Here is a 26728-nt window from a genome sequence, read left to right on the forward strand (position 1 = left end):
GATTGCTTATTGTTCCATTAACAGAAATTATGAAGGTAATTTATAATTGCTTATAAAACATTCTTTACTGATTTAGCCTCCAAGCAAAATTTTAGAACCAATCTCCTTGTTAGAAAAGGACCATGAACAATCTTTTCTAACTACCTTCCTGGGGCTGTTATTTCTAAAACTGCTTCTTCCTTGTACATAGTGTAAATAATAACATCCACAGGATAGACCAAGTAAGATATTTATTTGAACTGGAAGTCATTCCTCAACCATAAGGAATGACCAAAATGGGGCATGACCACCTTCATGACCAGATGGTACCCAGAGGTAAAAATAAAATAATACCTTCAGGGACTCTGAATTGGCCTCAAAAGATAACAGAAGATAAAATGTTAATAACTTTATGCTTAAAGCACCAGAGAATTCCCAGAAACTGCTATAGAAATGTGGCTGCAGTCTATGAACAAGGAAATATATAAAATTATAACTAGAAAGAAAATGTCACTAAATAAGTTCACTTGAAAGCGACGTGAATGATGACTCACTATGAAGAAATGAAGCAAACATGTAAAGTCCAAAATCAAAACTATGGGTAGTTTCTCATTTGATTAAGATAAAATAAATCTTGGGTGTAAGCTAGTTTCTAAGCCACAATGCTTGGAGATAGAATTTGATTACTAAAAGCCCTAGAATTTCTTCTGAAACCAGTAAATAGGTTTCAGGACAGAAAAAAAATATTTTTCTTTAAGACAAAAGAAAGACTTTCAGTCTTGGGTTTGTTTTTAATATTTGTACCCCTATTGTCTTTTACACTATTCTTTTGCCCCAACCTATAGTGATTTTCAAATCTCTATCCTAAAAATAAAAACATAAAATTGTTTGTTCCTGTTTCCCCTCCTTTATCTAATTCCACTTTTCTCCCTTTCTTTATTAACAAACTTCTCAAAAAAAAAAAAAAAAATTACACTCACTGCTTCCAGGGCTTCACCACCTGCTCACTCCCTAATCCCTCAAAAGTGAAAGTGAAAGTGAAAGTCGCTCTTTGCCACTCCACAGACTACAATTCATGGAATTCTCCAGGCCAGAATACTGGAGTGGGTAGCCTTTCCCTTCTCCAGGGGATCTTCCCAACCTAGGGATCGAACCCAGGTCTCCCACATTGCAGGCGGATTCTTTACCAGCTGAGCCACAATGGAAGCCCTGTAAGGGAAGTCACAAGGGAAGCCACAGGGAATCCCTTAAAATCTGGCATCTATTCCTATGACTCCAATAAAACTACTCTTCCAAGTTTATCACTGGATTTGCTGTGCTTAGTCACTCAGTCGTGTCCAACTTTTTGGAACCCGTGGACTGTAGCCTGCCAGGCTCCTCTGTCCATGGGATTCTCCAGGCAAGAACACTGGAGTGGGGTTGCCATGCCCTCCTCCAGGGGATTTTCCCAACTCAGGGATCGAACCCAGGTCTCCTGCATTGCAGTAGGATGCTTTACTGTCCAAGCCACCAGGGAAGCCCAAGAATATTGGAGTGGGGAGCCTATCCCTTATCCAGGGGATCTTCCTGACCCAGGTATCGAACTGGGGTCTCCTGCATTGCAGCTGGATTCTTTACCTGCTGAGCTACCAGGGAAGCACTGGATAGTCACATTCAAAAGAAGGCAACCAGACCACTATCTTACACCATACACAAAAATTAACTCTAAGTGGATTAAACTGAATGTAAGACATGAAACCCTAAATGTTATTGAGGAAAACAGGTGGTAAGCTCCTTGTCATTGGTCTTGCCCATGATTTTTTGATTTAACACCAAAAGCAAAAGTAAATAAAAGCAAAAATAAGCAAATGGGACTACATCAAACTAAAAAACTTCTGCACAGCAAAGGGAACTATTAACAAAATGAAACGACAATCTCCTGAATGAAGAAAGAAAATATTTGCAAATCATATCTGGTAATGAATTGGTACCCAAAATATAAACACACACACACACACACAATCTGATTAAAACCAAACAATCCAATTAAAAAGTGGGCAGAGGATCTCAACAGACATTTTTCCGAAGACATCCAGGTTCATGAAAAAATGCTCAACATCACTAATCATAAGGGAACTACAAACCAAAACCACTGTTAGAATGGCTATCTGCCGGGAGCCAGCACAGGAGATCCCACCCATGACAAGGTCATGCAGAGGAGACCTGACAGGCAAGGCGGATCAGGACTCAAGGGACTCCCTGGACCTGCTCGAGCATCTACCCCGAAACCAAAATCTGTCTGTCTACTGTTTACTATATTATGCTTTTTACCAACTCTTCTGATATTAACAGGGGGCTATCCCTGACCACCTTTCTCTGAAGAAAATCAACTTAGGGCTCTAGTTAATAAGTCTCCTGGGCTTGAAAGGAGTATTTCAATTCAGACCCCTCTGTTGGCATTCTAGCTTGCTTGGCAGTTTATCCATACTTTTGCAACTAACGCACACGATTGTTCACAACATCCCAACCATAACCTTTGAGCGATGAAAAAGCTTTATTAGAATAATACTGCATTGTTGAGCCAATGTTTGCTACCAAGTTTCCTTATCCCTTACCCAATGTGCGCCTGGGAGTGCATTAGTTAATATAGTTGGTATGCAAGAAAAACAAGCAGTAGCCTTGGCATTAGCAACATAAGACCCTTGAGTTAATAAGTTCTTTCTTTATTGTAACCCACAGTACCTTTGCTCCATAAGAATGTAGCTTTGTTTCCTGAAGGGGACTGCAGATCGGAAAGATAAAGGGAAAACAAGTTTTCTGGTTGACCAACCTTTATCAGGAAAGAGTCACAAAATGTTAACAGGCCACAGAGCCAGAAGATAATGTACGTAACATAAGACCCTTGTTTATGAAAAGCTATGCAGAAAATGTCCTGGTTTCGATAAATGTAAAACTGATGTAATGCTGAGCTGACTCTGCATGACTCTGTGTCTTTTACTTCTGGAAATGTGTAACTCAGGGTATAAAAGCCCCCAAAAATAAAGCTGCGGATCCCACTTCACCAGAGCTCTGGTCTCTGTGTCTTTCTTTCTTTCTCTTTTTTTTCAGGCTGATTCCCTGGAGCACAGAGGCTCTCTGAGTTCACTTTTTTGCCCGGGCTTCTAAGACCCAATAGAGAAGGCGCTCTGCATCTTCATTCCATCGAGAGGGCGCCTGAGGCCTCCGTGAACAGAGCAAGTCCCGTGTCAGGGGCTTTATTGGCTTTCTGTGTAAACCAAGGAATATCAGCCTCTTTCTTTCTTCTTTATTCTTTCTCCTTTATTTTCTTATCATTCGACCCCGGACCATCAGGTTCCAGTCCATTATAAGATCCGTGTCATCTCTCTCGCCGATGCCGTTCATCCTGAGGGTACTCTTGGATCCTGCTGGGGCTGGACCCTGGCAGCTATCATCAAAAAGGACAAGAAATAACAAGTGTTGATGAGCGTGTGGAGAAAAGAGAACCCTTGTGCACTGCTGGTGAGAATGTAAACTGGTACAACCACTATAGAAAACAGTGAGGAGTTCTTAAAAAAATAAAAAAACAGAACTACTATATGATCCAACAATTCCATTTCAGAGTATTTATCTAGGGAGGAGGGAAAAAAGGAAATACTAATTCTAAAAGATATCTGCATACACAGTCCCCTGTCATGTTCATTGTAGGATTATCTACAATGGACAAGATACAGAAACAACCTGTGTCCATCAATAAATTAATGGATAAAGAAAAATGTGAAATACACACACACACACAATGGAATATTAGTCAGCCAAAAATAAGATCGAAATATTGCCTTTTGACAGCATGGATGTACCCCAAGGGTATTATGCTAAGTGAAATAAGTCAGAGACATATGGACAAATAGTAGATGCTCTCACTGATATGCGGGTGGGTAAAATTGGTGAGGGGATCAAAATGTACAAACTTTCAGTTATAAAATAAATAAGTCATGAGGTCATAGTGACTACAATTAATAATACTGTATTGCATATTGGAAAGCTACTATGAGAGTAGGTCTTAAAAGTCCTCATCACAAGAAAAAAAGGTTTTCTGTAACTGTATGATGATGAATGTTAACTAAACTGATGTGGTAATCACTTTGTAGCATATACAAATACCAAATGGTTATGTTGTACATCTAAAGCTAACATAACGTTACATCAATTATGCCTCAATAATTTATTAAAACAGTTCTCCAAATACTTGCTGACCTTCAAATAAAGAGTATAGTTCTCACATGACTCCATCTCTCCACTCTAGGGCAGGGCTGAACACCCTCAAGTTTTTTTTTTTTTTTCCTTGTTTAGCTTCTGTGATGTTAAATCCTATCCAGGGTTTTGTTCTCATTTGTCTTCATTATGTCTTTTACCAAAGTTCTATCCTTTGACTCTTGTGTTTTGTTCTATAGGCTATCTCAGGTTTTAATTATCTTGCCCATATGGATTATCCTAAGATCTAGGTATGAAAGAAGTTCTGACTATTGTGCTCAGTTTTAGACAAATTCTCAGCTGCCTATCACACACCTTGCTTGCACCTCACATTCAGATATTCACAAGAAAGAACCTGGTACTGGCAAGAGAAGGCATAAACTGGAACTAATAGGAATATCCAAACCAGAATTGTTACTTAATATACAGCCCATTCATAAAAGAGTACAATGTATGGCACTACTAAAATAACATGCTAAAGAGGTTATTTTTTTCTAGAGACATTTCATAACAAGGAAAATGCTTAAAATGTTCAGTTAAAAAAAAAGTGGGATAAAAGACTGTGTATGTAACCTGGCTTCAATTGTGTAAAAAGTGAATTAGAAAAAACTAGAAAGGTATATTTCAAAACGTTAACAATGATTCTCTCTGATGGGTAACATTTTCTCCTTCATAATTTTAAGTATTTTTCCAAATGTTCTACAGAAATCTTAATTTTAGAATCAGAAAAAAAGAGGGATTCAAAGTCATATTGCCGACAGAATAAAACCTAGTCTTCACAGAATGGCACCCCAGGCCTGCCAAAATCTGACCGCCAAAGCAGTCTTGTCCTTAAATATTGGCCCCACATGTTTTCTGTTCTGCTCTACCACCTAGCCACCATGTTCTTAATGCAATCCATTTTTATGGTTCTGTGCTCTTGATTATCAGGTCCATTCTTCTCCTACCACAGAGCAGGATATGTTGTTGACTTTGAACATTTTTGATCCCTACACCACAATACAAAGTGGGAAAGTAATGCTCAAAGTTTTCTGTTCTATTAGCTAAGACAGAAAAATTTTACAAGTCTTTTATCCAACTCATAATGAATACTAATGGTAGCAACAATATAAACATAAAATTAGCTAAAATAACTCACTGGCTAAATAACACAAGATAAAGACTGTTCTTGACTGTAAATTGCCACAAAAATTAAAGTTATTAACAAAATTTAGATAATGTAAAATCTGGTCCTGAAAATGTGGGACTTAATAAAAATAATAGCTACTATACGGATTATGGCACATTAATATAAATTAAGATAGCTATTATAATCTTTGCAGTTGATTTATACCTCATGTTCATTGTAAAATATACAGAGAAAAGAATAAACACCAAAGAAAATAATTTCACAAAATAAAAAGTAAAGTGAGAACAGAAACAGTTCAATTGCATGGAATAGTGCCTGGCACACACACATAACAGATATTTGTTAAATGAAAGAATAAGCTGATATAGAAAACTGTCTGAGGAGTTAATTAGATTGGCTTAATGGAGTTTTTTCAGAAAATGCTTTTAAAAATACCATTATTGAAATATAATTCATGCACTATGCAATTCACTCATTTAAAAGTACAATTCAATGGTTTTTTAGTATATTCATAGAGTGTGAAACCACCACTACAATAAATTTTTGAACATCTTCATCACTTTGGGGAAAAAACCTCATACCCATGAGTAGTCAGTACTCATTTCCCTCCAACCTCCTAAACCTAGGCAACTTTTAATCTACTTTCTGTCTACTTTCTGCAGACTTTGCCTATTCTGGACATTTCATAAAAATGGAAACATATAACAGGTGGTCTTTTGTGACTGGCTTCTTTCACTTAGCACAAAGTTTTAAAGTTTCATCCATGTTGTAGCATGTATTGGGACTTTCTTCACATTGCCAAATAATATTCCACTGTATGGACAGTCCACATTTCACTTATCTTCATCAGCTGACAGACAGTGGGGATATTTGGATTTTTTGGTTATTATAAATAATGAAAAATTCATGTATAGTTTGGATAAGATGGTTTTGAACCTCATAAGTCCACTTACACACAGGTATTTTCAATACTACCATACTACAGTAATACTACAGTAAATAATACAGTATTACACAATCTGGATGTGAGAGTTGGACTGTGAAGAGGGCTGAGCGCTGAAGAATTGATGCTTTTGAACTGTGGTGTTGGAGAAGACTCTTGAGAGTCCCTTGGACTGCAAGGAGATCCAGCCAGTCCATTCTGAAGGAGATCAGCCCTGGGATTTCTTTGGAAGGAATGATGCTAAAGCTGAAACTCCAGTACTTTGGCCACCTCATGCGAAGAGTTGACTCATTGGAAAAGACTCTGATGCTGGGAGGGATTGGGGTCAGGAGGAGAAGGGGACGACAGAGGATGAGATGGCTGGATGGCATCACTGACTCAATGGATGTGAGTCTGAGTGAGCTCCGGGAGTTGGTGATGAACAGGGAGGCCTGGTGTGCTGCGATTCATGGGGTTGCAAAGAGTCGGACACGACTGAGCAACTGAACTGAACTGACACAATCTATGCCTGGCTGAATCTCAGAATGCAGAACTGTGGACATTGAGGATAAGGAGAGCTGACTAATATAGGTGGGTCTTTGGCTGTGCAGACTCTGCATGTAACAGGAAAAACAAACCCAAATTTGATTCCATATTAGATCTGTTCCTTGTGCTTTAACACGTATGCTTTGTTGCCTGTGCTTAGTCATGCTGGCTCTGCACCTTTTGTAAAAAGAATGTTGCCTGTTACCTAAAATATACAGGATAGCCCATTCTCAGGTACTGATCTTTAAGAGTCCATTCACACAGAGATAAAAAGTTGCAGAACAGAGAATAATAATATTTGTTTTGTCCTAGGTTTACAAAAACATTGCAACCCAACCTACCTGGACAGCTTCAAGAACAAAGGATTTCTATACCAGTTTGCAACAACTAACCACACCCCTCCCTCACTGAACCTTTAGAAAGGCTTTGCTGAAACCTTTGGAGGAATTTGGGGTTTGGGGGCATGGGCCACCCACCCCCTTACATGGCCCTGCAATAAGCCTTTTCCTGCTTTGAACTCAGAGTTTCAGTTTGGCTTCATTGTGCACAGGGCAAGCAACTCCTAACCTCCATGCCCCATGTTGTTCAAGGGTTCACTGTACCTAGTATTTTACAGAATAAACTTGTGTTGACATGTTTTCATTTCTCTTGGGGTACATTAGTGGAACTGTCAGATCATATGGTAACTGTTTAACATTTCAGGAATTACCAGTGTTTTTTAAAGCAGTTGCACTAGAAAATGCTTTCTTGATGAAGATTCAGAACTGATGTGTGTGTGTGTGTGTGTGTGCGCGCGAGTGCGCATGTGTGCGCATGTGTGCGCTGAGTCCCCTCAGTCGTGTCTGACTCTTTGCAACCCTGTGGACTGTAGCCCACCAGGTTCCTCAGTCCATGGGATTCTCCAGACAAGAATACTGGCATGGGTAGCTATTCCTTTCTCCAGGGGATTTTCCTAACCCAGGGATTGAACCCGTGTCTCCTGTATCTCCTGCACTGCAGGAGGATTCTTGACTGTGGAGCCACCGGGGAAGCTCCCAGTATTGATGTATCACTGTTAAAAATAGTTTTTGATAATAAACACAAGTCAAAATATTATTAAGAGTCAAAATGACATTTTCATCCCTTCCCCCCCACTCCTGTTGGTTAAATCCTACTGATCTTTCAAAGCTCAGCTCACATGCTACCTCTTCTAAGCAGTCCTCTCTACCTTCTCAGTAAGAATTAACAGCTCCCTTTTGCCTCTGAACTGCCATACAATTTTATTTACTGTATTTACTGCTACTCTGGACTTTGTCATTCTGCTCTATATTGCATGTGTATTTTCCACTAAACTTCACACTCCTGGATGGTAAAAATTATACTTTATCCCTGTTTACAGTAATGATTATTATAAAGAATACATCATTTGAAATGATGAAAAGTGCTAACACAAAAGATGAAAGTAAGCATTACACATAGTATTTTACAGAAATTTTTTCCCTGTAAAATACTACGAGCAACAAGTAAGATATATCTTTAAGACTTACAAGCAAAAATAATGGCTTAAATAAGCAGAAATCCAAGTGGGGGGGAAAGAGGGACTTTCCTAAAACTGTTAGATAAAAACTACTACATAAGCCCAGGTCTGTATTTTGTTAAATCATATTAGTTGGTAGAATGGCTAAACATACTCATCAATGCTACTGCAGAAAATTCAGGGTGCAGTTTCCCTAAATTACAAAATTTTTAAAAGAGAAAACCTTCTTTTTAATACTTTCGATTTGAATGTGTGCTCAGTTGTTTCAGTTGCATCCAATTCTTGCAACCCCACGGACTGGAGCCCTCCAGGCTCCTCTGTCCATAGCATTATCCTGGCAAGAATACTGGAGTAGGTTGTCATTTCCTTCTCCACTATTTGAATATTTTTGTTGTTCAGTTGCCCAGTTGTGTCTAGCTCTTTGTGACCCCATGGACTGCAGCACACCAGGCCTTCCTGTCCCTTACCATCTCCCAAGGTTTGCCCAAGTTCATGTTCCCTGCATCAGTGATGCTGTCCAGCCTTCTCATCCTCTGATGCCCTCAATCTTTCCCAGCATCAGAGACTTTTCCAATGTGTTGCCTGTTCGTATCAGATGACCAAAATACTGGAGCTTCAGCTTCAGCATCAATCCTTCAAGTGAATATTCAGGGTTGATCTCCCTTAAGATTGATTGGTTTGATCTCCTTGCTGTCCAGGGACTTTCAGGAGTCTTCTCCAGCACCACAGTTCAAAGGCATCAATTCTTTGGCATTGTGCCTTCTTTACAGTCCAGCTTTCACAAGTGTATGTGACCACTGGGAAGACCAGAGCCTTGACTATTTGGACCTTTGTCAGTAGAGTGATGTCTCTGCTTTTCAACACACTGTCTAGGTTTGTCATCGCTTTCCTGCCAAGAAGCAATTGTCTTCTGATTTCAAGGCTGCAGTCACCATCTGCAGTGACTTTGTAGCCCGAGAAGAGGAAATTTGTCACTATTTCCACTTTTCCTCTTCTATTTGCCTTGCCAGTAATGGGGCTGGATACCACGATCCTAGTTTTTTTCAATATTTAGTCTTAAGCCGGCTCTTCCATTCTCCTCCTTCACCCTCATCAAGAGGCTCTTCAGTTTCTCTCCGATTTCTGCCATTAGAGTGGTGTCATCTGCATAGCTGAGATTGTTGATGTTTCGCCCATCTATCTTGATTCCTGCTTGTAATTCATCCAGCCTGGCATTTCTCATGATGTTCTCAGCATACAGGTTAAACAAACAGGGTGATAGCAGACAGCCCTTGGCAGAGTCCTTTCTTGATCTTGAACGGATCAGTTCTATACAGGGTTCTAACTGTTGCTTCTTGACCCACACACAGGTTTCTCAGGAGACAGGTAAGAGAGTCTGGTGTTCTCATCTCTCTAAGAGCTTTCCACAGTTTGTCATGTTTCACACAGTCAATCACAGTCAAACTACTAGGCTAAAGCCTTTGACTGAGTGGAACATGACCAACTGTGGAAAGGTCTTATTTGAACGTACTAACATGTAATTCGGAGAAGGCGATGGCACCCCACTCCAGTACTCTTGCCTGGAAAGTCCCATGAACAGAGGAGTCTGGTAGGCTGCAGTCCATGGGGTCGCTAGGAGTCGGACACAACTGAGCGACTTCACTTTCACTTTTCACTTTCCTGCATTGGAGAAGGAAATGGCAACCCACTCCAGTGTTCTTGCCTGGAGAATCCCAGGGACAGGGGAGCCTAATGGCCTGTCATCTGTGGGGTCGCAGAGTCAGACACAACTGAAGCGACTTAGCAGCAGCAGCAGCAACATGTAATTAATCAGCTTGGCCTAATAAAAATGGGGGGGGGAGGGTGTAAGATATTTATTTTTTAAAATGTGGAAAAATATGTAACAAAATGTACTTTCTTAACCACTTTTAAGTTCAACAGTTTCAAACACATTCATACTGTTGTGCACCAAATATTCAAAAACCCCTTTCATTTTGTAAAACTGAAATATGTATCCATTATACAAAAACTCCCAAATCCCTCCCCGCAGCCCCTAGCAACCATCATTTTACTTTGTCTCTGTAGATGTGACCACTCTAGGTACCATGTGGGTGAATAGATAAATTGTGGTATGCCAAGAAAACAGAATATTATTCACTGGGAAAAAGAAATGAGCTATCAAGTCATGAAGACATGGAAGAATCTTGAATGTGTATTACTAAATGAAAGAAGTCTACTTACTGAATCTGAATATGGCTACCTACTATATGACTCCAACTGCACACCGAGCTGCTGCTGCTGCTGCTGCTTCTGCTAAGTCACTTCAGTCGTGTCTGACTCTGTTCAACCCCATAGATGGCAGCCCACAAGGCTCCTCTGTCCATGGGACTCTCCAGGCAAGAACACTGGAGTAGGTTGCCATTTCCTTCTCCAATGCACGCATGCATACTAAATCACTTCAGTTGTGTTCAACTCTGTGTGACCCCGTGGACAGCCCACAAGGCTCCTCTGTCCACGGGATTCTCCAGGCAAGCATACTGGAGTAGACTGCCATTTCCTTCTCCCTACACACCAAGAGGTGAATCCTAATTCAAGCCATAGACTTTGGGTGATGATAATGTGCCAATGCAGGTTCTTCAATTGTAGCAAATGTACCACTCTGGTGTATGATGTTTACATCAGGGAAGGCTGTGTGCATGTGTGTGCATGTGTGTATGTGTGTGCATGTGTGTATGTGTGTGCATGCATGGAGGCAAGGGATACCCAGGAAACTCTGTACTTTCATTCAATTTTGCTGTGAATCTAACACTGCTCTTAAAGTTTGCTTTTAAAAAAGGAGGGTGGGTAGAAGTGCCCTCACAGAATTCAGTGAAGGAATCAGAGAAATGGGAGGTTAAAGTAGAAAAGAAGGTTCCTGGATACCAAGACAGTCAAGTTTTAAGAAATAGCTAATTATCACAGAGTTTAGAGCACAAAGGCACAAATGAGAAAACAATGACTAGATATTAGACATGGTTGATAAAATGAGCATGGATGATTTCCACTAAGAGCTGGAGTAGAATTCAAAGTGTGGGGTTGAGGGGAGAAGAACACTTAAGAGATGGCAAATGCAGGTTATTCTTTCATAAAGTATGGGTCAAATCAAGAGGAAAGGGATATATGTATACTTACAGCTGATTTACACTGTTGTATAGCAGATACCAACATAACATTGTAAAGCAATTATCCTCCAATTAAAAATAAATTTAAAATTAAAACAATAAAATTTGGATCACGATTGTACAGAGAGGGAGAGGAAAAAGGAAGTTAGATGAAGATAGGATCAAAGGGAAATGACCTGGCATCTAAAAGAAAGAACAGTTTGTTCTCTGAAATGAGAGTGAAAAGATCGGTGTGGATGAAGACTAAATTTGTATATGGAGGGTGTCAGAGAGAGACACAGACAATAAAAGCAGGCAAGGACTCCTAGGTAGTAAAAGGCATGACCTAATATGGCCTCATTCTTGCTCTCCTAGAAGGAGAAGCTGGGGAATGTGTCCTGTATTACCTCGTCCTTGGATACAATCCTAATTTATTTTATACCCATACTGGAAATCTTAAGGCCATTGAGTTCTGTGTATACCTTTCATTCCTCTAATCCACAGGGAAAGACTACAGTTCAAGTCCTGGTTACCTTATTCTCCCTACATCTTCAGAATGCTCTCTCCCCCAACTCATTCTACCACATCACATGAAACCCTGGTTCCAGGGCTAAACAAACTCTTAAATTCTCTTCACTTAATAGTCCACTGCCTAACTGAACCCTGGCTGTCTCGTGAGCACACTACTTGTGTGGAAGCCCTATCAGTTCAGTTCAGTCGCTCAGTCGTGTCCGACTCTTTGCGACCCCATGAATTGCAGCACGCCAGGCCTCCCTGTCCATCACCAACTCCCGGAGTTCACCCAAACTCATGTCCATCGAGTTGGTGATGCCATCCAGCCATCTCATCCTCTGTCGTCCCCTTCTCCTCCTGACCCCAATCCCTCCCAGCATCAGAGTCTTTTTCCAGTGAGTCAACTCTTCGCATGAGGTGGCCAAAGTACTGGAGTTTCAGCTTTAGCATCATTCCTTCCAAAGAAATCCCAGGGCTGATCTCCTTCAGAATGGACTGGTTGGATCACTTGCAGTCCAAGGGACTCTCAAGAGTCTTCTCCAACACCACAGTTCAAAAGCATCAATTCTTCAGCACTCAGCTTTCTTCACAGTCCAACTCTCACACCCATACATGACCACTGGAAAAACCATAGCCTTGACTAGACGGACTTTTGTTGGCAAAGTAATGTCTCTGCTTTTGAATATGCTATCTAGGTTGGTCATAACTTTCCTTCCAAGGAGTAAGCATCTTTTAATTTCATGGCTGCAAAGCCCTATAGGGTAGCTATTTATTTTCCACTCCCATCTTCCACAGGAAGCAGTGCGAGCATTTCCCCAAATCCTTGGTGCCACTTATAGGCTCCAACTCTACTACTTCCAGCATGAGGCACATGACATCTGGCTATGTAACACTCTTATTCTCTGGCTGTTTTAACATTATGCAAATAACCTAACATCCTAGACCCAGAGTCCTCTGACTTATGCCTATCCTCACACCATTTCAGTAACACCTATACACTGGACCTCGCTCACTCTCTAGACTTTCTCCAGAGAAAGAAGCACGAACATGCACATTGCCATCACTAAAATTCATGTTTGAAATTTCAGTTGGACCTTGTCTTTGATCATCTACCTCTCCTATTCCTTATAGAAGCTTTTCTGGTCTTCAATCATTATCCTCATATCCCTCATCTTTCTGGATTCCTACTGAGAAAGCTAAGGTCATCAGATGAGAATTCTCTTAAACTCCAGCCCTAAGCTAACCTACTAACTTTGCATAAGTCACTCCTCTGCTCTTGGTTCCCTGGAGCTTACAGCATCCAAGCAAGCCCACTCTCTCTTGTTTCCTATGTGGCAGCAGTAATAACCACTAAACGCATAGGGCTTCCAGCACACACCATGCTGCTGTTCCTTGCCACTGTGCATAGTGTTCCTTCTACTGTCCCATTTATTCTCCAGTGAGACTTTTTTCAAAATCTTGCTAAGGAATTATCTTCTATGATACTTCCTCTAACACTCCCCCACCCAAAACAAAACCAGGTAAACATTTTTCCTACCCTTTCTTGTATTTATTTCTACTAAAGAGATGGGAACGTGTAAACACACATTTATTTCTACTAAAGAGATGGGAATGTTAAACACACATCTACTTCTGTTTCACTGACTACACTAAAGCCTTTGTGTGGATCACGACAAACTGGAAAATTCTTTAAGAGATGGGAATAACAGATCACCATACCTGCCTCCTGAGAAACGTGTATGCAGATCAAGAAGCAACAGTTAGAACCAGACGTGGAATAACAGACTGGTTCAAATTGAGAAAGGAGTACATCAAGGCTGTATTTTGTTACCCTGTTTATTTAACTTATAAGCAGAGTACATCATGCAAAATGCCTGGCTGGATGAAGCACAAGCTGGAATCAAGATTGCTGGGAGAAATATGAACAATCTCAGATATGCAGATAATACCAATCTAATGGCAGAAAGAGAAGAGAACCTAGAAAGTTTCTTGATGAGCATGAAAGAGGAAAGTGAAAAAGCTGGCTTAAAATTTAACATTCATAAAACAAAGATTATGGCATCCAGTCTCAACACTTCATGGCAAACAGAAGAGGGAAAAGTGGAAGCAGTGAGAGATTTTATTTTTGGAGGGTTCCAAAATCACTGAGGATGGTGACTGTAGCCATGAAATTAAGACACTTGCTCCTTGGAAGAAAAACTATGACAAACCTAGATAGCACATTAAAAACCGGGGACATTACTTTGCCAGCAAAGGTCTAGTCAAAGCAATGGTTTTTCCAGTAGTCATGTACAGATGTGAGTCAGACCATAAAGGCGGCTGAGCACTAAAGAACTGAGGCTTTTGAATTGTGGTGCTGGATAAGACTCTTTGGAGTCCCCTGAACAGCAAGGAGATCAAACCAGTCAATCCTTAAGGAAATCAACCCTGAATATTCATTGGAAGGATTGACGCTGAAGTTGAAGCTCCAGTACTTCGGCCACCTGATGCGAAGAGCTGACTCACTGGAAAAAACCCTGATGCTGGGAAATATTAAGGGCAGGAGGAGAAGGGGGCAACAGAAGATGAGAGAGTTGGATGGCATCACTGACTTAATGGATGTGAGTTTGAGCAAACTCCGGGAGATAGTGAAGGGCAGGGAAGGGTGGCGTGCTGCAGTCCATGGGGTTCCAAAGAGTTGGACACAACTTAGCAACTGAACAACACCTGAATATTTTACACTGCATGGAACTCTTTACAGGTAATTAAAGGAATGAGTTTGGGTGAAATGAATGGTAGAAACAAGAACTACAGGAATTGAGTAAGAGGTAAAATCATATTAGGGATGGTGAGAAAAGATTTCATTTATTCAACAAATAATAATATATATATATTAAGAACACAATATGTGAAATAAGTACTGGAGAAAAGCAGTGGGTGGACTGTAGTCTGGGACAGATGTGGGCATAAAACCAATGAGACATTTGATCTAGATCTTGAAGAATGCCTGGAATGTCAATCAACTAAAAGAATGGTAAAGAAGAGGTGAAAATAGGAAAAAGGATCAAGGAGACAGAAACATACACACATTTGGCACACACAGGAAGAGCAGTTTATTAGGAAATAAAATTGAACACTTAATCATATTCAGTTCAGTTGCTCAGTCGTGTCCAACTCTTTGCAACTCCATGAATCGCAGCACGCCAGGCCTCCCTGTCCATCACCGACTCCCAGAGCTCACTCAAACTCACGTCCATCGAGTCAGTGATGCCATCCAGCCATCTCATCCTCTGTCGTCCCCTTCTCCTCCTGCCCCCAATCCCTCCCAGCATCAGAGTCTTTTCCAATGAGTCAACTCTTCGCATGAGGTGGCCAAAGTACTGGAGTTTCAGCTTTAGCATCATTCCTTCCAAAGAAATCCCAGGGCTGATCTCCTTCAGAATGGACTGGTTGGATCTCCTTGCAGTCCAAGGGACTCTCAAGAGTCTTCTCCAACACCACAGTTCAAAAGCATCAATTCTTCAGCGCTCAGCCTTCTTCACAGTCCAACTCTCACATCCATACATGACCACAGGAAAAACCATAGCCTTGACTAGACGAACCTTTGTTGGCAAAGTAATGTCTCTGCTTTTGAATATGCTATCTAGGTTGGTCATAACTTTCCTTCCAAGGAATAAGCGTCTTTTAATTTCATGGCTGCAGTCACCGTATTGGGTTGGCCAAAAAATTCCTTTGGGTTCTTCCATAAGATCATACAGGACCCTGAACAAACTTTTTGGGGTCCTGTATGATAGAAATCCTGGAGTAAGAGCTGTAAGACTCACCTAGGGTCACCCATCCTTCTAATGAAGGATAACATTCCTGACAAATGGACAAGGCAGCCTGTTCACTAACTACTGCATTCCTTTAAATGTTGGAGATTATTTTTTCTGTTATTATATTGAATAGAAACATGCCATCTTTAACATTTCCCCACTGGTCCTTGGTTCTCTCTGATCTACCCAGTGTTAAGTCTGTTCTCTCTTTATGGGACAGTCTTTCAAATATTTTTCATTTAATTGATGTGTGACCTTGAACAAATTAGGTTGCTTTCCTGCAGATCAACTTTTTCTTCTCTAAAAGAGAAGAATGGCAGAAGCTAACTGTCCCCTGATAACTGTCTTCCCCTTCTCTTTATCATAACTGAATCTTCTGCTGGGTAAATGGACACCCAGCAGAGATGACATTTCTCAGCTTTCTTGGGGCTGGATGTATTCTCCTGCTCAAGTTCTGGTCAATGGGCTATGAGCAAAAAAGACCTCCCCTTCCCCTTTCCTCCTTCCCGGTGGCTGGAATTCGGATGTGGGGTGAGCCAACTTAGTCCCTGTGGAAAAGAACAATACCCTGGACCTGAAAGAGCAACAAGATAAAGAGTCAGGGCCCCTGGTAACTTGACAGATCAGAGCCACCACATCAGCTTGTTTAGGCCACTTGTTATCTTTCAAATGTATGTGTTACAAAAGTTGATATATATCCTAACCCAGTAGGAGGCAAAAGGGATTTTACCTCTATAAAAGGGATTTTGTAATAAATAAAATTAGGAATGTAAAATATATAAATATACACGCTCATTCCTTAGTATTTGAACACCATCATTTTCTCCTGAAACTCGCTTAATATAGTTCCCTGGATCTCTACCTGATAATATTCCTCAAAGGCTGACACCCCAAAGTGAATACTAATTCTTATAAGCTGTGTATAGAGAACAGCATTTATTTCCCAATCAGTTCAGTCAGTTTAGTCGCTCAGTCATGTCTGACTCTTTGTGACCCCATGAATCACAGCACGCCAGGCCTCCCTGTCCATCACCAACTCCCAGAGTTTACCCAAACTCATGTCCATTGAGTCGTCCCCTTCTCCTCCTGCCTTCAATCTTTCCCAATATCAAGGTCTTTTCAAATGAGTCTTCACATGAGGCCTTTCAAATGAGGCCACTCTTCACATCAGGTGGTCAAAATATTGGAGTTTCAGCTTCAACATCATTCCTCCCAATGAACACCCAGGACTGATCTCCTTTAGGATGGACTGGCTGGATCTCCTTGCAGTCCAAGGGACTCTCAAGAGTCTTCTCCAACACCACAGTTCAAAAGCATCAATTCTTCAGCACTCAGCTTTCTTTCTAGTCCAACTCTCACATCCATACATGACCACTGGAAAAACCATAGCCTCGACTAGACAGACCTTTGTTGACAAAGTAATGTCTCTGCTTTTTTAATATGCTGTCTAGGTTGGTCATAACTTTCCTTCTAAGGAGTAAAAGTCTTTTAATTTCATGGCTGCAATCACCATCTGCAGTGATTTCCCCATATGACTTCCCTATATATATAATTTGGGAATTTCTGTGTATTTGTCATTCTTAGCAAAGCTACAATTGATTTTTTCTTCAAATATCTGCATTCTTTCAATAAATATTTATAAACTGCCTAGTGTGCAAGACTCAGTGATACAATAGTGAATATTAACTTCCTAGTGTAAATGGCATTAATAACAATTTTACAACTATCCATTAATGAAACAGTTTTGAGGACTTATGGGTGGAAAGTCACACCTTGGGAAAAAAACCAGTATGTGCCTGAGTACTATGTTTCTTACCTTCCACATACAATAACCTTGGGCAAATCTAAACAGGCCAGGTCTAAAGACTTGTTTAGAGGTATGGCACGCTGGAACCAGTTTTCTTAAACTAGCATTCAGAAACCCACTCCAGTGTTCTTGCCTGGAGAATCCCAGGGACAGAGGAGCCTGGTGGGCTGCCATCCACTGGGTTGCACAGAGTCGGACATGACTGAAGCGACTTAGCAGCAGCAGCAGCAGCAGCATTCAGAAAACATACTATATATATTATTACTGGTTTGTTAAAACATAAGATGTTTAACACATAACATAAAAATTGAGAGACAGCAGAGTTCTGTGACTAACGGCATACCCTGAAGTCAGACTGACTCCCTGCTTGGCCACTTACTAGCTGTGTTCATTTTCAGCACCTCTTTGGCTTCTGTTTCCTTAGGAATAAAACGAGAGTAATAGCAGTAGTAATAGTGATAACGTAATAATAGTACCTTCCTCCTAGGATTATTTTGAGGATGTGAAGGCTTAGAAAAGTTCTTGTGTGTGTGTGTTAGTCACTCAGTCATGTCCAACTCTTTGCAACCCCATGGACTGTAGCTCACCAGGCTCCTCTGTCCATGGAATTCTAGTCTAGGCAAGAGTGCCTACACTCAACTGGAGTGCGTTGCCATTCGCTTCTCCAGGGGATCTTCCCAACTCAGGGATTGAACCTGGGTCTCCTGCATTGCAGGCAGATTCTTTTACAGTCTAAGCCACCAGAGAAGCCCAGAAAAGTTCCTGACACGTAAGTAAAGTTCTAGCTACTGCTATAAAGTGAACAAATAATCTCATTTCTGGTCAGTGTATAAATAATTTTGTGCCATATGGTCAAAGAGCATTTTCTAACGCTGGTTATTTTCTGCATTTGCTACTTATTAGTAATTCTTTCATCTTAAATTCAATTTAATGTACCAAAGGGCAAGTTAGTAATATATTGATATATAAATCAAAAGCCTTAAAAGTGCTCTTTGACTCAATAATTTCATTTCTAAGTGCTAATCCTTAAAAAATAATGATGTGTGCAAAATTTGACTTTAAAGATGCTCAGTTTAGTGTGTTTATAAAAATGTTAATTAAAAAAAAGCAAAGAAGAAAGACTTTCAAAAAGGGTTTTGTTCAGCAAACTAACTGCACACATTTATACAATGGAATGGTATACAGCTATTAAAAATAAATTAATTGAATAATGATATGGGAAGAATCATTAAATGAGAAGAATGTAAGAATGGTATGACTGCACTTTGGTTTTAAAAATAAAGTATGTGATAAGTGTGTGGGGGATGTGTGTGTGTGTGTGTGTGTGTGTGTGTGTATGTGTGGATCAATAAAGGCTCCTAGGTTATACATCAAAATACTAATAATAGTAATTATCTCTAGTTGGTCCACTTACATGCAACTTTTGTTCTTTTTCTCTTCTATTTCCTACGTTTTCCACATGAGTATGTATTATTTTTGCAATAAGGGAAAAGTTTACTAAAAAGAAGTACACAATGTGCAGAGAACTAAAACCTTGAAAACATGAAAATATACTCTGGCCAAACAGAAAAAAACCCCTTCAGTTTGTTTACAAAGTAAAAGATCCGATACAGATGTGCTCATTAGCTTCCCAGACACTCCCTGGATTCACGTGGTTTTCTGCCCCAAGTTCATGTGAAACTTAGAAAAATATTTAGCTATGAGCACACACACACACACACAAAAGAAAAAAATAAAGCAAACTCGGAAATCCTAAAAAATACAGGAAAATTTTCTTATTATATTCTTTATTAAAGCAGACCAGAAATTAAATCTGTTCTGATAGTCTCAGTAAACCTCAAAAGTGATTTGAATGCTTTTATAAAGTTAAGTGTTCTGAAAAGATTTTAATGTAATATTCTGTCTTTTTGAAAGGTCTTCAAAAATATTTTACTAGGCAATAATTTGGCTTCAGTTTATTAGATCACTATAATCATACAATGTATGTTTATAGTATATAAATAGCTGATCATTTTAATAACATTTATTACAAATAAATATCTTTTAATCTTTATATTTTTTCCTAACCTCTTCACTGGATGATGTTATTGCTCAGTCGCTAAGTCGTGTCCAACTTTTTTATGACCCTGTGGACTGTAGCCCGCCAGACTCCTCTGTCCATGGGAATTCCCAGGCAAGAGGACTGGATAGGTTGCCATTTCCTTCTTCCAGGGATCTTCTCAATCCAGGGGTTGAACCTGGGTCTCCTATGTCTCCTGCATTGGCAAGTGGGTTCTTTACCACTGAGCCACCTAGGAAGCCCCTTCACTGGATACACCTTCTTTAAGAAGCTGGATCCTTTCAAGAATAATTTTTGATAACAATCTTTTTTTTTATTGGTGGATAATTGCTTTACAATGTTGTGTTGGTTTCTGCTGTATAACAACAGGGAATCAGTTATAATTATATATATATACACACATATATATATATATATACACACACACATACACATATATATATATTTCCCTCCCTGTTGAGCTTCCCTCCCTGCTTCCATTCCACAGAGCATAATAATAATCTTTAAAAGGGCAAAATCATGTAAGGAAATTCTAGATGAAAAATTCAGTAAGCAGGCTTACCAGAACCTAAGAAATCCACACTAAAAATATCTCCAGCTGCTTATCAGGCTGTCACTCAATGTAGTATGGTAAACATAAAACTGACCTCTTCAATCCTCCTTAATAATATATACATATATGTATATATATATATATATTCCCCTCAACAAAATGAAACAAAATTTTTCTTGACTTCTTTACTCTGTCTTGTCATCAAGTCATTTGCCATAGCGTTATCGTTTCATCAGTGATTTATTAATACATGAAAGCCTCCACGTTCATTTTCTTAATCACTTTGCCTGGGTTATTTTAATAGACTTGTAATTTGTCTCCTCATTTCTAATCTATTCCTATTTGAATACAAAGAACATCAGCCCAACAGCCAGCTTAAAAGCACTTTAATCACGTTACAACTTAGTGTAAGAATCTTAAATCGACTCTTATCCTATGAGCAGTGGAAAGTAAATTCTTTATAATGGCACTCAAAGTCTCTATATTCTGCTAGAAGTTTAATGTGAACTCTCTGAGCAATCAGGCTGATCTATCACCAACTCCTATTACCAACTTGCTCAATCAGTCCTCCCACCCACACTTCCTCAACACAAATTCATCCGCCCAGCATGCACAATTGAAAAGCTGATGTGGTTTTCATAACCTTTACAGCTGTAAATAAACTCTTTACTGTCAGAATTTCAACAATATCCACATACTGTCTGACTCATTGATTAGGCACTAAATGATACTGTCTCCTACTGTCAAGCAATTATACGTGTATGATCTAATTTCCTTAAGTAGAGGTAACTGCCTTATGGGCCTTTATAGCTGTTGTACTTTTCATAGCCCCTGACAGACAGCTAGAAACTTGTTAAAACCAAAATTAGTATTTGGTCCCAAAGAAAGGCAATGCCAAAGAATGCTCAAACTACCGCACAATTGCACTCATCTCACACACTAGTAAAGTAATGCTCAAAATTCTCCAAGTCAGGCTTCAGCAATATGTGAACCGTGAACTTCCTGATGTTCAAGCTGGTTTTAGAAAAGGCAGAGGAACCAGAGATCAAATTGCCAACATTCGCTGGATAATGGAAAAAGCAAGAGAGTTCCAGAAAAACATCTATTTCTGCTTTACTGACTATGCCAAAACCTTTGACTGTGTGGATCACAATAAACTGTGGAAAATTCTTCAAGAGATGGGAATAGCAGACTACCTGATCTGCCTCTTGAGAAATTTATATGCAGGTCAGGAAGCAACAGTTAGAACTGGACATGGAACAACAGACTGGTTCCAAATAGGAAAAGGAGTACATCAAGGCTGTATACTGTCACCCTGTTTATTTAACTTATATACAGAGTACATCATGAGAAACATCGCTGGACTAGAAGAAACACGAGCTGGAATCAAGATTGCCGGGAGAAATATCAATAACCTCAGATATGCAGATGATACCACCCTTATGGCAGAAAGTGAAGAGGAACTAAAAAGCCTCTTGCTGAAAGTCAAAGTGGAGAGTAAAAAAGTTGGCTTAAAGCTCAACATTCAGAAAACAAAGATCACGGCATCCGGTCCCATCACTTCATGGGAAATAGATGGGGAAACAGTGGAAACAGTGTCAGACTTTATTTTTCTGGGCTCCAACATCCCTGCAGATGGTGACTGCAGCCATGAAATTAAAAGACGCTTACTCCTTGGAAGCAAAGTTATGACCAACCTAGATAGCATATTCAAAAGCAGAGACATTACTTTGCCAACAAAGGTTCGTCTAGTCAAGGCTATGGTTTTTCCTGTGGTCATGTATGGATGTGAGAGTTGGACTGTGAAGAAGGCTGAGCGCCGAAGAATTGATGCTTTTGAACTGTGGTGTTGGAGAAGACTCTTGAGAGTCCCTTGGACTGCAAGGAGATCCAACCAGTCCATTCTGAAGGAGATCAGCCCTGGGATTTCTTTGGAAGGAATGACGCTAAAGCTGAAACTCCAGTACTTTGGCCACCTCATGCGAAGAGTTGACACATTGGAAAAGACTCTGATGCTGGGAGGGATTGGGGTCAGGAGGAGAAGGGGACGACAGAGGATGAGATGGCTGGATGGCATCACTGACTCGATGGACATGAGTCTGAGTGAACTCTGGGAGTTGGTGATGGACAGGGAGGCCTGGCGTGCTGCGATTCATGGGGTCGCAAAGAGTTGGACATGACTGAGCAACTGATCTGATCTGATCTGATCTGAAACAATGAATGATCTACAGCTTTAATGTTTGCAGAAAACCAAGTATGTTTATAATTTGCTGTGTACCTCCAAAGCTTTTCTTTAACAAAATGAATTATTAGTTTATGTAGGTTCATGCATCCATCAGGAGGTCCCCACAACCATCTCCAGGCTCAGTGATCCATTAGGAGGATTCACAGGACTCAGCATATAGTCATACTCATGTCTAAGATGAACTACAGCAAAAAGATACAAACAGAATCAGTAAAGGAGAAAAGTGCATGGAACAAAGCCCTGAGAAGCCAAGTGCAAGCTTCCAAGAGCTCTCTCCCAGTGGAGTCACCAAGAACCAACTTCTCAGGTATCAAACTGGGACAACACATGTGTCTACCAAGGAAGCTCATTAGAGATGCAGTACCTAAGGGTCCCCCCCTGCCCGCCTCCCCTGAGCTGGTCATGTGGGCACCCTCTGCCCAGCACAGGCCAAAATCCCAGACTCCCAGAAAGTATTCAGCACAAATCACACTGTAGTTCAGGCACAATGAGCCACTTTAAAGTTTTATGTCAGTGTAGGCAACTATTGATTGTTGAGGTTCCCAGATGCCAACAAAAACACTGTAAGCTGGCCTTTCTACGGAAAGCAGTCTTGGGTCTGCTAAATTAACCCTTTTCTACGTAATTCAATGAATATTTCTACGGTAGAAATGTTAGATGTTAACTATATTTGATTTTTGCCAAAGCACAGGCAATTTTTTAAACAATTAAAATCTAGCATTTATTTAAAGATACACTGCCTAGACTGGTATCCACAAATAAAGTTACACAATTTTTAAATAATTCACATCCTTTAAGTATTCCTGGTTTTCTTTCTTTTTCTTCTAAAATGAGGTAATCTTTTTCAACTCAACATTTTCATAGTCGCCAGGAGAAAAGAAATATAACATGTAATGGAAACAAACCCTCTTAGATAAGCTCCTTGTCTTCTCTTTAAATGTCAATTAGGTGCCAGAGCATTGTGGTAGCTGTTTTAGGTGCATCATCTTACTAAATTCTCACAACACCCACATAAGCCAGCGATGATTTCTATTTTATAGATCTGCCATGGTGGAGCTACGATTTAGGTTCAGATCCGCCTCATTCCATACTCTTGGTCTTAGATTTATTATCAACTATCTCTACCTAATAAGGAACAGGCTCCTTATTATAAATCGCTTCCTTTCAAACTAAATAGGTGTTGCCTGGTTGGTTATACACAGCATATTTTTAATCTAACTGACTTTGATTACAGTCACATTTTAGTTGGAAAAGAAAGGGATAAATTTCATACAGGATACTCTACTTTTTCTTTTTCGATCTTGCTAACTCCAACTCAAATCACACCCCTTGCTCATTAACTACAATGGGAAATTCCCTATTCAGCACAGCACACAACTTTGTACTTTATCTGACATTAATCTGCTTGAAATTATACAGACCTGAATTCCAATTTTGGCATTTCATTTACCAGATGTGGGGACCTCGGGAAAGTTATCTCAGTTCATTCATCTACAAAATGGGGATTCCTACCTTACAAGCTTGCAGTGAGAGAAGATAATATATTTAAAAGGTTTGCGTGCGTGCTTGCTCTATCGCTTCAGTTGTGTCAGACTCTTTGTGACCCTATGGACTGTAGCCCACCAGGCTCCTCTGCCCATAGGGGTTCCCCATGCAAGGCTTCTGGAGTGGACTGCCACACCCTCTTCCAGGGAATCTTCCCGACACAGGTATAGAACCTACTTCTCTTATGTATCCTGCATTGGCAGGCAGGTTCTTTACCACTAACGCCACTTGGGAAGCCTAAAGGGTTTAGTCTATTCATATTTGCCAAATAAACGACTGCCTACAATACCCGGATAACTGATTCATAATTGGTATGAATCAAGTCAATGAGGGAGAAAGCAGGGAGTAGAGAAATACCCTGACCACCAGGTGTCACCACTGGGCCAGGAGAGCTGGTCTAACTGCCAGGAGCCGGGGGATGGGAGTGTCACAGGACAGAATAAGACTGTCATTTGCACCTACAGAAACATTCAAAAATTGGCTTTGGCTTTCAACCTTAAGAGCTGGTACAATGTTTATTCCACCATTCTGAGTAACACTGTTCTCTTGCTGCTGCTACTGCTGCTAAGTCGCTTCAGTCGTGTCCGACTCTGTGCGACCACACAGACGGCAGCTCACCAGGCTCCCCGGTCCCTGGAATTCTCCAGGCAAGAACACTGGAGTGGGTTGCCGTTTCCTTCTCCAATGCATGAAGGTGAAAAGTGAAAGTGAAGTCGCTCAGTTGTGTCCGACTCTTCGAGACCCCATGGACTGCAGCCCACCAGGCTCCTCCTCCTCCTTCTCCAGGCAAGAGTACTGGAGTGGGGTGCCATTGCCTTCTCCGAACACTGTTCTCTCACCAGTGTGTTAAAAATGACTGCAGCGGATGTATCATCATATTAGTTTAATTTAAAAAAAATGGGGCTTCCCTGATGGCTCAGACAGCAAGGAATCTGCCTGCAATGCAGAAGACCTGGGCTTGATCCCTGGGTCTGGAAGATCCCCTGGAGAAGGAAATGGCAATTCACTTCAGTATTCTTGCCTGGAGAATTCCAAGGACAGAAGAGCCTGGCGGGCTACAGTTCATGGGGTCACAGAGTTGGGCACGAGTGACTAACACATACACACACTTAAAAAAATTCCTCAGCTGATCTTTAAAAAAAAAAAAAATTCTGAGAATCAATATTGCTTCATAACTCTCTTGCTTTAGTCAACAAGACAATTACATTTTCTGGCTTTCACAGGCTTCAATATTGCCGTCCCAACTCCACAACCCACGGACATTATTTCCTTTACATAATTAATAGAGATGACAAAAGGAAAACAGAGTATATTTTAGGATAAAGTCCATGTACAGCACTAATGAGAAAATAAGCATTAACTAAAAGCCTTATTCCTTAAAAGTTCATTTTTTTAAATTCCGCAAATTTTCTCTTTTCCTAAGGAACACTTACCCTACAGGAGATCTGTCAATCTACAAATAGTCTGGCATGACTCAAGGAACACTACCACTCCTGACTTCATTCTGTAATCTGCCAATAACGCTCCCTGAGAGGCCCAGGGGCGCATTTCAAAATGAGACCAATACAACGGAAAAAAAAACAAACAAAAAAAAACAACAGAAAAACCCCAAATGAGAACAAGGTCTGGGCTGTGCTTCTGGTTCTAAGTCCTCCACACTGAGAGCAACTAGCGGTCACTTCAAGACTGGTCATTCAGTGAGTGTTTGGGCGTAACTGGACACGCAGCTCTGAGATGAGACACAGACTTGTCCTGTCTCCAGGGAACACTTGACTCAAGTCTGACAAGGCCTGGGCATCCTGGGCGCCCGAGCACTTCAGCAACCGACAGGCATAAAGAGAAAAGCTAAATAAATGTACAGGCAGATTCTGTTTAGAGCCGGCGCTCCTGGAACTCGAGCAGTTTGGGTTATTTTTGTTCTAACAACAGCTCAAGTTCCACTCTGCATCTCACAAACATGGAAAGGTCTGAAGAGAAACCAGAAGCATCCTCTCCCTTCTGACCATCGCTCCCATTCCTGGAGAACTGAGGAGGGAAGAGCAGATACCAGGAACCATCTGGAATCATGAGCACAGGTGGCTACCCCAGCCGAAAACCCATTTGCGAAGCACTTTATGCAGATCGATTCACTCAGACTGGTCCCTAGAGAAAGAAAAGCTCACGAGGCTGGCCGCCCTCCTGGAGTTAAGGGGCTGCGTCAAGAGATGTTGCCCATCCAGCTGCTCCGGAGCAGCCGGCGGCGCGGCGGGCGCGTTACCTGGGGGACTCGGCGGTGAAGCTGCCGCCGTCCAGCAGCCGCATCTTGCAGAAGAGGACCCCGTTGACGAAGGGCACCGAGGAGAGCTCCTCGAGCTCGAAGTCCACCTTAAACTTAAACTTCTTCTTCTTCATCATCATGAGAGCCAGACGCCGGCGAGCGGGGTGCGGGGGCGGCCCCAAGGGGCGCGCGGGCCGGCGCCGCCGCTTCAACTCGGTCGAGCCCCGGGCCCTCCCAGCCCCATGGCCCGGGCCGCGAGCTGCGCGCGGGGGCGCGGCCGGGGGGCGCCGAGGTCCGGCCGCCGCCGCGTCTTCTTGCGGCAACTCGGGTCCGAGCGCGGCGGCGGCCGCAGCGCGGACCCCGCCCGCCCGCGGGGAGTGGTCGTGCTGCAGCTCGGCTGAGCAGTGGGAGCCCTTTCCGTGTGCAGCTTGCCGCCGCCGCCGCCGCCGCCCGTCTGGGAGGAGAGGCGAAGCCGGGAGAACCGCCGCTGCCGCCGCCTTCTCAGCGCCACGGG

At 41.3% G+C, this 26728-nt stretch overlaps 1 protein-coding gene across 3 annotated transcripts in view; it reads right to left on the minus strand.

Annotated features, from left to right (window-relative positions):
• Positions 1-26440, minus strand: part of FAM102B (family with sequence similarity 102 member B) — an 81369-nt gene extending 54929 nt beyond the window's left edge. For all 3 annotated transcript variants that reach the window (XM_027536342.1, XM_027536343.1, XM_027536341.1), the window contains exon 1: positions 26215-26440. In XM_027536342.1, coding sequence (XP_027392143.1) covers positions 26215-26354 — 140 coding nt within the window. In that variant the 5' untranslated portion in view covers positions 26355-26440. The remainder of the gene's footprint in view (positions 1-26214) is intronic.
• Positions 26441-26728: the final 288 nt, after the last annotated feature.

This window comes from Bos indicus x Bos taurus, chromosome 3 (assembly GCF_003369695.1).
Source record: "Bos indicus x Bos taurus breed Angus x Brahman F1 hybrid chromosome 3, Bos_hybrid_MaternalHap_v2.0, whole genome shotgun sequence".
Taxonomy (NCBI): Eukaryota; Metazoa; Chordata; class Mammalia; order Artiodactyla; family Bovidae; genus Bos; species Bos indicus x Bos taurus.